The following is a 15,025-nucleotide window of genomic DNA, read 5'->3' as shown; positions in this document are numbered from 1 at the left end:
ATAATATTAGAGACTAAATAGATTATTTGGCCTAATTAGTATTTGGTATGTTTTTGTGGGAAATCCATTGGGAACAATGCAGCAACCAAGTGGGAGTAGGTGAAGGAACAGGTAACCAATAAATGAGGTTAGGAGTAGCTCCGTTTTTTAAGCTGATAAAGTAAATTACTCAAATCGTTTTGTACATGAAACAATGTTGCCTTATGCTTTGTACACGTAAACTTATTTAAGTTATATGATGGATGGAAGTGAAGAAATTGTGAGTTCTCTTCCTGTAAGTCTTCTTGCACCATTATTGATATTACAAGGTTTCTCATTTCAAAATATAGAATATATTTGTAATTGGACATGGAGAATATACGATGTTATTAATTGTTAAAAAGAGTTTTGGGCTCGGGTATCAATATGATCAGTTGATAATCAGACTAAAACTTTATGATTCATTCCGATGAATCTGTATCTCCATTTTTTTTTTTTCAAAAAGCATTGTCGAAAACAGTTCAATTCTTGAGACAATCCGTGGTATGTTATTTATCCAGGATCACAAAATTGCTAAATTTGTTAGCAAGTATTAAGTAAATATTCTTATAGAAAAAATGGCATATCTGCCAGAAGAATAAACAAGTTAATGTAGCTACTGAAGCTTTTAGATTAGTTCATCCTTCGGAACCTAAATCAATACAATGTTGAGATCCAATTTGAGGGGCAATACCATTGATGAAACCCTCCGGTAACACCAATGTCCATGTCCAAGAAGTAATCTTTCCCAATACCGGAACTGTGCAATTGCAATATCACTAGATATAATTTTTGAAATAAAAAAAAAAATAGTGACTATTTTTAACGGTCACTACTTTAAATTAATTATTTTAAAAGTTAAAAGTAACATTAACAAAAAAATTGAAAAAATGATCAAAACGAAAATTTTAAAACCTAATATACCAAAACAGAACAATACTAAAACATAATGGATCAAAAGTGTCACATCTTAACTTTTTATAGAGAAACTAATTGGTAATTGTTTCATGATATTTTTATCTCAACAAAGGAAGCCTTTGCTGTCTATGGAGAAAATGAAGTTTTTTAGTTTTTATGTCAAGATATTAGTGGAATTGGTCCTTTTTTAATTTGCAGTTCTTGTGAACTTTTACATGTAGGTATGCACAGTGTACACTTGGTTTTTGTTATTTCCAGACTGACATTGCTGTTACTTTTATATTGTGATGTTAGCTCTTTGGTGGTGGGGTCCTAGCCATGGGATGAATAACCCAATATTTTTCTGGAGACCATTTAGGCAAGGATATGCTTGAAAGAAACTCAATAGTTCAATACAACTACCCAGGGTTTCTGTTGAAAAAGTACAAATAAAAGCTGCTACTAACCAAACTAGAATTGCATCATAGCCAAGCAAACTGGAAATGAAATAAAAACATAAAACGGTTTCTGGTTGAAAGCTCGAAATCCATTCTTCCCTTCATTTTATGCCTCCTCATTTGCACATTGAGACGAGTAACACTCCCTTGCTCTAAATAAAAATTCAAATGGGTGATGCTACATGACCATGTTTGGAAAAAAGATTCTATGTAAGTAATTGTTTAACTTTTTAAAAAAATTCTTAAAAAGTGAAGAGAGCATTTTCCTAAAATAAATGAATCCAAACACACCAGATGGTATAGCAAATCACATTTTTCAACTAAAATCTCAGTATGTTACACTAGATAGGACCCACTCCATCTCATTCTCAACCGTTCCAACTTCCATTCGTGCCACATACTATAAAGTTTTCAGTCAAGTAGTTATAATTCTTTAATAGACCCTTTTGCATGTCAATATACAATTATACATGTATTATCTATGGTTAGTAATTCTGTCTACTATGGTTAGCCTCAGCTGCAAAATGTGCTGTTGAACTCAGTTGGCCTCAATGATATTTTGCCTCATCACATCACTGTATTTTATTCAGGACCATTTGTCTTCCTCTCATACCTTATCCACTGAACCATTTGGTGATACATGGGGAAGAACCACATCTGAATTACTGAGCATGAGACGTATGGTATGAGTGTTGAGATCGCCACAAAGAATGTCACAATCCAAAAGGAAGGAGACGGGGCAAGAGTTTCGATGAAGACTTTGTAAACATTTGTGGAAATGTTTGGAGGCATTGCTCCATATACCATGAGGAAAAGATACCAGTAAGCAATGGAACCCCAGATGAAAATATGTTTTATCAAGGTGAAGTAACGTATAGCAAGCGCCATCTGCAAGTTCACAACCCAGACCACACAAGTGTACATCGTCACGGCCAGCATATCCCTTCCAGCAGTTCTTCCCTCCTCATTAAAGGCCTGTGGCTCAATCGCTTTTGTGCAGAAGAAGAATATCATTGTGGCACTAATAAATCCATTAAGCATCCAGCTAAGTATCAGACGCCAGCTAAAGAGGACATTTTGCACACCTTCTTGGTATAGAATAGGAAACTGCCACATTAAACAGAAATAACAATGAACGATCAATTACTCACCAGAGAAAACAAGTATATGCTTATTGTATTTTAGTTCAGATATAACCAAGGGGAATTTATCTATTATGCAATATACAAGTGACTACTGTGTTTAAACAGTATTTACTACCAGTTAAAATGGGCTTCCTAGGTGATGTCAATGTCAGACAAAATGGCACCACGAAGGTGAAAAACCAATTAGGGCTAGGGGAAAGCAAGGTATGATGTACTTGTATAAATTAGTGCAAGAATTTTGCTAGCTTTTCTATCCATTTTTTGGTGGATTCTCTTGTTTCTTACATAAATCAGCGAACTATTTTATAACAGCACAACAATGAAAATTTCCATTTCTCAATTGTTAATACAATCATGACAACATATTAATGCCAGTTTGGATTATATTTGTTGTCACCATACAATCACACTGTTTGAGCCAAGAAAAGAGGGGGAAATTTTCTCCTGCTTGAAAATGACCATTTGAAGGGCTTGAGAATTTGAAACGAACATATTCTTAGACGATAAACCACAACTTACCTTCAGACAGTACCTGGCAGATACATCCTGGTCAAGGACCCCAAGGGCAATCACAGGAAGTGATGAAAAGAAGACACTATAGAGAGACAAAAACCAGTCATTATATGCAGGCTGTCCGGAGAATGATGCATACACCTCATACAAGAATAGAGTGAAGCCAAATGTGATATTCTTGTAGAAAAAATAGCATATCTGCGAGAAGAATAAACAAGTTAAGATAACTACTAAAGCAGTAAAGCTTTCAGATCATATCACCCTTCAGAACCTAAATCTACTGAGGCATTTGTTTCAAGTGATTAAGAAAGATTCCCGGGAATATAGACTTGGGAATATCACATTCCCATGTTTGCTTCAAGTTTTGTGAAAATATTTCCCAGGAATAGTTGATTCCCAGGTATATGAAATACACATGTTTCTGATTCTTCTTATTCCCATGCCATGAGGTGGGTACCTTTGATTCCCATGGGAATGGTAGTTATTTTCTACAATAACTACCTATCCCCACTTCTTTTTTTACATTTCTTATTTTATTTTCTAAAATTCCTAATGACAACCAAACATGTTGATGGGAATGCTATTCCCAGGCATAACATTCCTAGGAATATAATTCCTAGGATATTTTATAACTTGAAATAAATGCCTCTTATAGAATGTTGGGTTCTAGTTTGAGTGGCAATACCATTGATGACATCCTCCGGTAACACCAATGTCCATGTACAAGAAGTAATCTTTCCAAATACCGGAACTGTGCAATTGCAATATCACTAGACATAACGGCCTAGGGGAGAAAGGATACAAAACAAAAACTTGTAAAAAACAGGATATGGAAGTGAAAAATCAATTTAAAAAGATAGAATAGTTTGTCAATTTTTTGTGTACCTGCATTCCTTCGACACCACTGATTCCAATCCCTACATCTGCTTCTTGAAGCATTCCAACATCATTAGCTCCATCACCAATAGCTAATGTTGTTTTACCAGTTCCATATTTGACCAGTCTAGTAACCTTGAGAGACGAACCAATAAAAATAAAATATTTTCAAGAATCATGTAGAACCAATCACCAGAATTAACAAAAAAAATTAGGACATGTCAAATAGAGGGATGAAGAATAGGCTTGAAAATACCAGAGCCTTCTGCTTTGGCGATGAGCGACAGCAGATAACAGACGCACAATGACTTGCAAGCTCTAGAAACATGTTCTTCATATTATCCTCTAGAGCATAAGTAAGTGATTTTCCATCAATTATCAGAGCAGATGTCTGGCAGGTCCCTCTGGATGCTGAAAGCAGTTGAGCAGCTTCAGATATCTGATGATGCACACTTTCCCTTGATGCCTAAAACATGAATCAGTCTAAAAATATCAGCACTCTTTTAATTATACAGGTTCACTATGATACTTTTTAGGTAAGCCCAATGGTTGATTTCTACTAGTGAAGGGAGTTAGAGCTAATGGTTGTTAGTTTGAATTCTAACACAATCTGGCAGAGACAGACCATAGAGGTATAGAGACAAGACTAAGTATTCTGCTTAGTGAAAGTCTGAAAAATTGATTTTGAGGACCAGACCTCATGCTCTAGAAATCCTGAGGAGTACAGTTATATTCATTCTTTCTAAAACCTCTAAATTAGTACTTAGCAACTAATAACAGAGCTCCAGGATCCTACAAGCTGTTCATGGTCTAGTCAAGAATGTAGAAGCAAGTCACTGAAGAATTGCAGAGAGAGTGTGTGACTTGCGAGCTTAAGGAAAGAATTCAAGGAGGAACATATAGGTATTCCAATATTTGATGGAGATAACATGGGTGGCTGATTCACCATGAGCAGCACTTAACACAAAGCAAGTGACAAAGGGCAGGTGGCAACTGTCTATGGAAGCACTGGAAGGATGTGCCTAACCAAGGTCGGCCCAAGGGTAAAGCAACTAAAGCTTAAGCCTTAGGCCCACCAACAAAAAAATTACTATTTATTAATTTTTTTCAAGTGTAAAAGGCCACATATGTTGGTAGAAAGGCCAAACACAACTCTTTTATGTAAAATAAAAAAAGTCTCTCTCAAATTTGCTTTGGACCTCACTGTTGGGCTGGCATTATGCTTAATAGTGATGGGAAGGTAGTAATCCTAAGGAAGAATAGGAAAATTTCTAAAGGGGAGTGTAGAACAGTTTCAAACTGAGTGTAGTCTGGCTATACAGGGATGGGGACAGAATACTAGGATTATTTAGTTTAGTGAAAGAATCAGGCACTCAATATCCTAGAAAAAACACCTGTGTTCATTCTTTCTCTAAATTCTAATGTATGAAGATCTTATGAGGATTTTGAAATATTTTAAGAAAACCAATTTGTTAATATGTCCACTGTAATTATATAGAATCCTCGATATGCAAACTACATCTTTCTAAAGAAAACCTAGATTAAAGGCTGAAATTTATTTTACCTTGGCAATAGCCATCTTGTCTCCAACCTTTTCTAATGCTTGAATATCTGGAATCTCCAAATGAATTATAATCTGTTTCATTCCTTGTCTAAGCAAGCGACAAGAGAAACTGCATATTCAAACAACTTGATAAGTAATTATCACGCAGATGCCAATATAAAAAATGCATAATCACAATATTATACCCAATATTGATGGCAGTCTCCATTTTATCCCCAGTCAAAACCCAAATCTTAATCTTAGCTTGGGCAAGCTTGTCGATACAATCAGGAACCTAGCAAAACAATATTGTTAGGTTTAATATCCAAGTCCAGTTCCAAAGGATAGATCTTCATATGTGAGCTTTTTTTGTTTTTTCTAAACTACCCCATTTTGGAGCTTGTCCTCTACAGCAGTGGCACCCAGAAGGATTAGATTCCTCTCAATCTTATCCGATACTTCTTCAATCAGAGTTTCCTGATCTGCGACGACAGAATTTTTTACTTCAGAAAATTTATCATCGAACTCCTTGTATTCTTGTTCATCAAGTTCGCAATAGGCAAGTACTAGGGTCCTTAGACCTGTGTCAGCATATTCACGCACATGTTCCACAGTTTTCCCTTCAAACTTCCTCCCATTGTTTGCAAGCCTTTCAAACATGACACTGCATGAAAAAATAAGTTAGGCAAGTCCATAGGTTAAATGCGCAGGCTAGAAGTTGAAGGCTATAAATTATTTTATCACAGACCTGTCAGCACCTTTACAGAGTAGAAAAATTTTCCCTTCTTCATCTTTCACTATCACTGACATTCGCTTCCTTGAGCTATTGAATTCTATAACATTAAGAAGCTTGTATGTCCTGATAAATGAAATTAATCTGATGCAGTCAACATTACTTCACATGAAGAAAGAAAATTCAAAAACACAAATAGTTATAAACAATAATTAAATTAGGAATAATGTATTTTTAAGTAATCATGTAAGTGTTAGTAAAATAGTTGTCGCATCCTCCCCTTTGTAGCTTTTAAAGACTAATTTTTAGTAATTGTGAAAGTAATAGAAAAGTATTAAAAATGCTAAGATAATTAGAAACGTATTTTCTAACTGTAGCAGAGTAACAGGTAAGTTAGAAATTTTACTAAGCATGATTTGAAGTATCCCATATTATAGTTGGAATTTGGTTTACCCTTGGTCTAACTTCTCATTTTGCTCTTAAGAAAAGTGGTAAGTTTTTACTAAGAATTGTTATTGATGCACTCCCACCATGACTTCAATGCATCCCCAACATGATTTTGATAAAAACTTTCTATTATTGATTAACTAGTGCCCTATTCTGTTAATTTAATGGTAAGGAATTTTATTAAGAATCTTAGAATTTGAACTCAAACCCTCAAAATCGGATTGTAAGGTCAATCTTCATAAGTTTTATTTAAGCCATATCTCTAGTAGATGTGGGACTAAACACCACCCTTGAGACTGTAATTAAAGCAACCCTAAAAGAAAGAAGCCACAATTAAAGTGAGCTAGGGGTGATCACAAATTGAGGCTTGCTAACACTCCTCCTCAAGCCCAAGGTACCGGACTAGAGTGTGGCAAGGCAGGTGGCCCAATAATGGATTTAGGGTAAGCTTTGATATCATCTTAGAGCTTGGACTTGGCCTTGACTCAACCCCAATAGTTAGCTCAAGAGTGAGGGTTTCCTGCACTTGTATACCCTATTTTATTTAAGGAATATCTCTAATCAATGTGGGACTAAACACCACCCTTGAGGCTACAATTAAGGTAGACCCCAAAAAGGCCACAGCTAAAGTAGGCTAAGAGTGACCACAATTAAGGTGGCTTTCCAACACTCTCCTCATGCCCAAGGCATCGGCCTAGAGCATGGCAATGTAGATGGCCCAACAATGGATCTAGGATAACTTTGATACCATCTTAGAATTTGGACTTAGGGCCTAACTAGGAAGATAAGCATTTAGTTATTTTTGGTCAATAAGATACCCCCCTCATTCTCAGCTAAGAAAGTTAAACACTTTGTAATTAATCTGGTCATATTAATGAGTGTGTATAAGTTAAATATTCAAAGCCTCAGAAAGCTTGCTAAGTTTTACAATTTTTTCTATGATAACAATTAACAACCCTCAAAAGAATAATAAGGCTTTGAGAGGCATTATTTTTGTAATATACTATATTTTAAGCTAACTATTCTAAACATTAAAAAAAAAAAAATTACCTCTCTTACATTGTCCTTGAAGTGTCCATTTATATGGAAGTGTCAATTTAAGTGTCTAAGCATACAACAGACTCAGTTCAAGTGTTTAGGCCAACAGTTTTTTTTATTATTATTGGACAATTAGTGAGAATACTCTGCTGCCCGTGCTTTATGACCTTTGCATGTACTGAGAATACTTTGCCCTGTCAAGCAGGAGAGCAAACTGGAGAAGTAAGCAGTTTACAAAATAATATTGACACTGGGGGCAGAGGGTCCACCAAACAGGTAAAGTTTCCGAGGTGCTTCTGTCAGGCTCTGATACCATATTAAACAGTAATAACCAGAAGCATATTAGACTGAAACCGTATGTCTAAATAACATTATGGTACTGGTTTATATAGACTAATCATATTAATTACACATAATTAGAGGAGATACAGTTTCCTCTAAATCACATCCTATCAAATCACTATATGATAAATCAACAGTATCTAACACCAGTTGTATATTTGTGAGAGAGGTGTCAATGTCAAAAACGTTTCCGACAATCTGAGAACTCAAGTAGGAGGAGTTTCCATGCTTCATAGCTTCTTCACTCAAGCACCCCCACACTGAACTCACAATTGAATTCCCAACAAAATCCTTAATCTCAAACACAATAACCAAAAAATAAATAAACATGCAGAAAGAAATAAAAAAATTGTTTTGACCACAGTTTCACTCAATTTTTTCCCCATTTGTATATTTTAAACCAATATCAATCAGCAATTAGACTCTAGGTCCCATATGAGGAAGGACTTCAGGATCCACATGCTTAGTTCTAAGCCAAGGTTACAAATTCATGACACTATACACAACTTTAGAATAGTAGTGTGAAGAGTAGCAGCAACAAATACTCTAACACTCTTTCCAACACCTTTTTTTTTTCTAATTGGTTGATATTCATGTGGATCCTGTCAGGAATGGAGGAATGACACACTGTTGTCTCCCACCACAATTTCGGACACAACGGATGGCATGGTGGTGGGGGCAACACCCACATTTAGTGAGATTCACATGAATTTCAACCAATAAGAAAGATTGTGTCAGAAATGTTTCTAGCATTTCTCGTTGCAGGTTGGCCAATCCAGGAACTGAAAAGTATCAATATCAGACTCCACATCGCTGTGAAGCTATTGATTAGACCAGAAACAGAATGTAGAATTGCTACTTCCAAATTTTTGTATTGAAAATTAACTACAAGCATTAGCATCACATGACAAGTTACTAGGTAATTGCATGTCCCTTTCTCAATGAGAATGAATCCTAAAATTAAGTAAATAGATTAGCAAGGAAACATGCAGCAGTCAAAATATCAGGATTCAAGATAATAAAAAGACAAAGCAATTAAAAATAGCCGACCTTTCAACTTCATTGCCAGAAACTGGATCCAACTCATATATTGACAAACAAGTCTGAGTCCTTTTGTAGAATTTAAAACCAACTTCTCTTGCAGCAATTACAAATGCTGCTTCATCTGGAGATTCAGCCTCATATGAGACATTTCCTGTTTCTTCATCCACTTCTGGTATGGCAGTATGACAAATTGCCAATAAGCGGAAAAATTTCTGTATAACATCTGCATAAGGCTCATTAACCCAGTTTCCATTCATTATCCTTTCATCTGTAAAGTTAAAACCTTTGCTAGGTTCTTTTCTATCAAGAGAGTCCCTGATTTCATTTGATTTTGATTCTAATCCATTAATATGCTCATGAAAAATAGGTGAACCATTACTTCTACCCATGGCTTGCTCGACCTCTGTCACACCACGGCCATAAGCTACCCCAGCAACAGAACATTTGATGAACTCCATTGAGTTGCAGGTCAGAGTTCCAGTTTTATCGGAAAGTATTGTATCAACTTGGCCAAGTTCCTCATTCAAGTTTGAAGTACGGGCAAGGGCTGGTTTGTCAGCTTCTTCATAGTACATGTGGATATCTTGATTGATGAAGATGCTCTGAAGGACTTTGACCATCTCTATTGAGAAATACAAGGAGATAGGAATGAAGAAGTTGTACAACATCAAGGCTGTTAAAAAATGAAATATAGCAGCTGCAGCTGCTCTTTTTGGATCAAAAAAAATTGTGGAACTATCTGGTCTTAGATACCATCTTTTCATTAACCCATTGTCAAGGTCACCTTTGGTTGCAATGCCAAAGAGAATAGATCCAACAAATGCAATTAGAAATAAAACACAAAACAAGAAGTATATAATCTTATCCATCTTCTTCTCAATTTTGCTTCTTTTTGAAGGGGGATCAGTGGAGTTTTGGATAACCTTTGTGTCATGACCAGTAAAGATGACTGCTCCAAACACATAGTCTGTATTACGAAGCTTAGAGTCTCTCAGAAGAAGTTGTTGGGCAGAAAGAGGATATTTTTGCTCTCCAAACTCCATGCTCCCAACAAATGAATACAAATTTGCATTTGGGTCTTCACATTTGATGACGGCTCTATAATCATGGAATTTGAAGTCCTCCTGTAAGGAAGAAGTTACATCCAGCCCTTGTTTTATCTTCAAGTTTGTCTCACCATCCAAGTTCATGGTCTCAACATAGCAAACTGCATCCTCATAACTGGAGGAAATCAGTAGGAGGTCAGCAGGGAAGAATTCATCCTTCATTATCTTTACTATATTCCCTACTCTCAGATTCTTCCATTCAGTATATTTGAAAATGCCATCACCTTCATGCAATTTAACTCTTCTATTGTTCACCTCGATGTCCTGTAAAAGTATTCCGTTAGCTAAAATATATACCCTGAATTGACAGCTTGCCTTAGACACCTATCCTTTTCTTGCTCCCCCCAACCATTAGCTTTTATTTCTTTCTCAATAAGCTTAGATGATAGAACTGTTGATCCATTATTTCAATTCCATAAAGGCATTTCATTACACAGGGAAAAGAATGAAAATCTAACCAAAAGCACACAAAACTTCAAATATAGGAAATATTGTAGTAGAATTAAGATAAATAGATACTATTTTGGAATTTTAAGTCTGACCATACTGTCAATATAGCAAACTATTAATACTCTTCAATTCCAGCAAGAAAGTAATCTATCTAGGAATCTGAGAGATTCTTTCAGCAAAGTCTGGAATCCGTGAGCAAACAGCTTATCAGTGGCACTTCATCCTTTTTCAAACAACTCATAGTAATGATCTAAACACAAAAACTAGAATCTTCAATGAACAGTCTGCAGTGAGTCATGAAAAATGACATTCAATTTCTTTCCACAATTTCAATAAAGCTACTGTAAAATATAATCTTCATAAAACACTTGGTAAAAATTATTGACATTCTTCAAGCTATTGGATATTATATGTCCCATAGATTTCATAGACACTGTGAGTTGAACGGCAAATGTAAGCAAATACAAACAAAACAGGAAGCCACAAACCAATGTTAAGACGAGAAGACCAGTCTAATTCAGTTTGAATCCACACACTCATGCTTCAGGGTTGAAGAAATTGACTTTATAAAGCAAAATTCACCATAGGATAAAGCGGTCAGCAGAATCTAGTACCTGCTTTTTCCTGCGCCAATCTTCAATACCCTCTTTCACCATAGTTGCCCCGATGATGATAGACAGAGGTAGGATAGCACTGACGGCAGTATAAGGAGTAAGCTTTGTGAAGGCCAAGATGCCAGCCACCAAGAAGTAGAAATTAGCCACCCTCCTAAACTGCTCAAACAGTGACTTGGGCAAGAAAGTGGCAACAGTATACTTTGTGGACCTAACAGAATTATCAGCATAATTGAAAATCCCTCCCTCAAATCTATCTGGTTCATTGCAGAAAACCACCCTGGAATGACCATGTCCCCCAATCTTTGAATGTTCCCTCTTGAAGATTGTTTTACCACAAGCAAATGAGTAGATCTTGCTAAACTGAAGCTTTATCTTACCCCTCCTCCCACCCCTCATCTTCTTCTATCCAAATAGTATAAGTGATCGATCCAAGTTCCAAAGTAATAGCAATAATAATAAAGGCAGAAAGAGCCAATAAGGTGGACTATCTAGTCTTCCCAAACCATGAAGCAAAGTCCAACACTAGCAGACAAATTGGTAGCCTTCCCTAGTAGTCTCAAAAATAAAGCATCTTCACTAACCACTATGCTTATAAAGGAACTGACTTTAACGAGTCAACAACCAAAACCACCACAACCACACAAAAATTCAGAACCCCTTTTGGCCCTTGTCTCAAAATTACGCAATCTTCATGGTGAAGGAAGGGAAAAGTGGAAAATGGAAGAGAAACTATAGTACACTGTTGTTGGGGATAAGCAATGTGAAGTGTCCTTGGAGAAGTGGAACTACCCAGAACAGAAGATGAAACATCATGGGTGTAAAGTGGTCACGAGAAGAAAAAGGCTTGAAAGTTGGCATTTTGGGAATGAGGGTGAAAGTGAAAGGGACATGTTTGTAACTTTTTTTTCTTAGACAGCGCCTTGCCAAGAGTAAATTACTCTCTCCCATGAACCAACAAATTTGAGGAAACGATGTTGTGTTGTCGGCGTAGAAGCAAAGCCCAAAGAGCAGGGAGAGAGAGTAACGAATTTCATTTGTACTTTTTGTTACACCCAGCACAAAGACGGTTTTTGTTTAAGGAATATGTTTTTAATACTGAAAAATATCATATATTTTTTAAATTTTATAGAAATCTTATTTATTTAATTTTTTATATTTAATGAAATGATGTAATTTGTCTTTATTTATATTTTTGTGATTTCTTTATTGTTTTAGATATCTTTATTTATACTTTTAATTTCTATTACCTTTGACTTAACAATAAGATTTTTTTAAAAAAAAATTGTTTATTTTTTATTAGATTCTTTTAAAAAATTTGAATTAATTAATTTTTTATATCAATATGCTCTTAATTATTTTATAATAAATTCATTCTATCTTATATGGAGTGAAGAAAAAGAGTAACACACATTAATTAATCAAATGAAAAGTAATAATTGAAAAGAGAGAAATTATGAGCCTAACTTTAAGGGTAATTTTAGAAAAGTAATATAAATTGTTAACAAATTTAATATTACCAACTAAATTAATCAACTTTTTTAAAAGATGAGAATTAGTTAAAAGAGTTTTATATTTAAGGATGAAGATAGTAATAAGAAACATAAATTATATTATTTATTAAATTAGTTGTTCAATCAATATTCTCTTATTGCATGAGTATTTTCTTGCTTTCATCCACTCTCGAAGATGATTTGCATAAAATGAACTCTTTTTGGTGGGATAATAATAATCAACAAAAGAGAGGAATCGATTGGCTCAATTGGGATAAAATGACTATGAAAAAGAATTGGAGGAATGGGATTCAAACACTTACATGCCTTTAATCTTGTCATGCTAAGGAAGTAAGGTTGAAATTTGACTACCAACCAAGATACTATAGTGTTTAAAGTCTTTAGAGTCAAATATTTTCCATTAGTAGATTTCTTAGATGCTCATCTTGGATACAATTCAAATTTTATATGATGCAGTATCCACGCTTCACATGTAGTGATAAAGCAAGGTGTTCTTCGGAGAATTGGCAATGGTGAATCTATTCATGTTTGGACTCTACCTTGGCTCAACAATGATCTCAATCCATTTGTCTCAACCAACTCAAACAATGATAATTTTGATTTTACAGTTTCTGACTTAATCGAACATGACAATTTTGCTTGGAGGAATGATATCTTGGTGGGATCCAATTTCAACCATGATGATGCTCACAAAATTCGTGTTCTTCCTGTCATACCCTAATTTCGTCCGGGGACCTTTGCTTGATGATATGCGACCTTTCTTTGGTCCTTGTGAGGTGCTTGGCATCCATCATTAGGCAATTTGTGAAATTCTAGGAACGACAAGTCATGGTCACCCGCGACTCTCGTCAACCGAGAGGAGCGAAATTAGTGTCATACACTGATTTTCGTCCGAGGACCTTTGCTTGATGACATGCGACCATTCTTTGGTCCTTGTGAGGTGCTTGGCACCCATCATTAGGCAATTTGAGAAATTCCGGGAACAACAAGTCATTTGCATGTGGAGATTTTATGGTCACCAGCGACTCTCGTCAAATCGAGAGGAACGAAATTAGTGTCTTATCTTTACTTTCCTTTTATCTCCAATAAAAGACAAGTAAAGAGGGGCAACTGTCATACCCTAATTTCGTCCGAGGACCTTTGCTTGATGACATGCGACCTTTCTTTGGTCCTTGTGAGGTGCTTGGCATCCATCATTAGGCAATTTGTGAAATTCCAGGACATGCCGAAAAACCAAAAAAAATATTGATGCACAATCCGTAAGTTTCCGTGACACACCGGAAATCAAATGGAAGCATCGTTGCATAATTAAGTGAGGTTCCGTAACATTCCGTAAGTCAAAAAGGGGATGATTATGTAATCCGCAAGGTTCCGTAACATTACGGAAAGAAAACAAGTATCGTTACGAAATTCGTAAGTTTCCGTAACTTTACGAAAAAAGAATCACCAAAAAAAAGCCAAAGGGGGGGTGTATTTAGTAAAATGGGGGGTGCAAACAGTAATTTTCGAATCTGGGCCCTTCTAGAGGTTTATGGGCAATTTCTTGCTTAAGGTTGAAGTAACCTAGCTTGCCTGGGCGAGCTAGATGGCCACCACACCCCCCATTTTGTTGAAAAATGGGATTCCGGGGCTTCCGGGACACCCGTAATGCTTCCGTAAAATTCCCATAACTCTAAATAAGCATAATTAACTTAATACGGGTGAGAAGGAAGAGAAAAAAAGAATAAAATCAAGTCCTATATGCTTCCGTAAGGCTTCCGTAACTTTTCCGTAAATTACGAAAGAGGGGGGGTGAACTTATCAAAATTGGGGGGGTGCAAATAGCAATTTCGAAATTTTGAATTGGGCCTTCCAGAACGTTTTTTGAAGCTGGGTTGCTTCTGGAGGAAGCAACCCAGCTCGCCTGGGCGAGCTGGGCGGCAACCTCCTCCCCCTTTTTCCTATAAAAAGGCTGAAGAGGGCTGTTCTAAGGATCCCTCAGCCCCCTGGCTATGTATTTCAGCTGTTTTGGGTGAAAAAAATTGTTTCCGTGAAGAAAATCCAAGCCGAGGTGCTTCCGTAACGCTTCCGAGATGTTTCCGTAAGCAAATCCGTGGAGGTTTTCGTCCGTTCTTCATCGTTCTTCATCCGTTCTTCGTTCTTCAACGGGTAAGTTTTCGAATCCGAGACTTTCAATTCATTTCTTGTTTTTTTAAGCTTTCATCTTTATTTTCGATTTCTTTTCTTCCGTCTTTAACGCGCTTTTACCGTTTATTTAAGCCGTTTTCTCATCTAAATAATGATAAAA

At 36.1% G+C, this 15,025-nt stretch overlaps 1 protein-coding gene across 2 annotated transcripts; it reads right to left on the bottom strand.

Annotated features, from left to right (window-relative positions):
- Positions 1-1,671: 1,671 nt before the first annotated feature.
- Positions 1,672-12,249, bottom strand: LOC100798329 (putative phospholipid-transporting ATPase 9). 2 transcript variants are annotated; one of them, XM_006578503.3, is made up of 12 exons: positions 11,225-12,249; positions 9,061-10,424; positions 6,199-6,309; positions 6,032-6,114; positions 5,838-5,932; positions 5,657-5,745; positions 5,472-5,580; positions 4,164-4,373; positions 3,917-4,042; positions 3,717-3,815; positions 3,038-3,229; positions 1,672-2,480 (listed from the first exon to the last, which is right to left on the bottom strand). In XM_006578503.3, exons 1-12 carry the CDS (start codon positions 11,621-11,623, stop codon positions 1,956-1,958), a joined length of 3,402 nt encoding a protein of 1,133 aa, XP_006578566.1. In that variant the 5' UTR covers positions 11,624-12,249; the 3' UTR covers positions 1,672-1,955. The 2 variants fall into 2 exon arrangements, with proteins under 2 accessions (XP_006578566.1, XP_003523007.1); XM_003522959.4 differs by having other exon boundaries at positions 5,838-6,114; positions 11,225-12,248.
- Positions 12,250-15,025: the final 2,776 nt, after the last annotated feature.

Source organism: Glycine max, chromosome 4 (assembly GCF_000004515.6).
Source record: "Glycine max cultivar Williams 82 chromosome 4, Glycine_max_v4.0, whole genome shotgun sequence".
Classification (NCBI taxonomy): domain Eukaryota; kingdom Viridiplantae; phylum Streptophyta; class Magnoliopsida; order Fabales; family Fabaceae; genus Glycine; species Glycine max.
Note: the sequence above shows the minus strand (reverse complement) of the source record. Positions and strands in the feature narration are given on the sequence as shown.

What these genes read in the sequence shown, in the direction of transcription:
- LOC100798329 (XM_003522959.4), bottom strand. Translation starts at nt 11,623, where the DNA reads ATGAGGGGTGGGAGGAGGGGTAAGATAAAGCTTCAGTTTAGCAAGATC. An exon ending in TCTGGCAATGAAGTTGAAAG is followed by an intron (nt 6,310 to 9,060) that starts GTCGGCTATTTT and finishes TTCATTTATCAG; the next exon opens with GACATACAAGCTTCTTAATG. An exon ending in CTCTGTAAAGGTGCTGACAG is followed by an intron (nt 6,115 to 6,198) that starts GTCTGTGATAAA and finishes TTTTTCATGCAG; the next exon opens with TGTCATGTTTGAAAGGCTTG.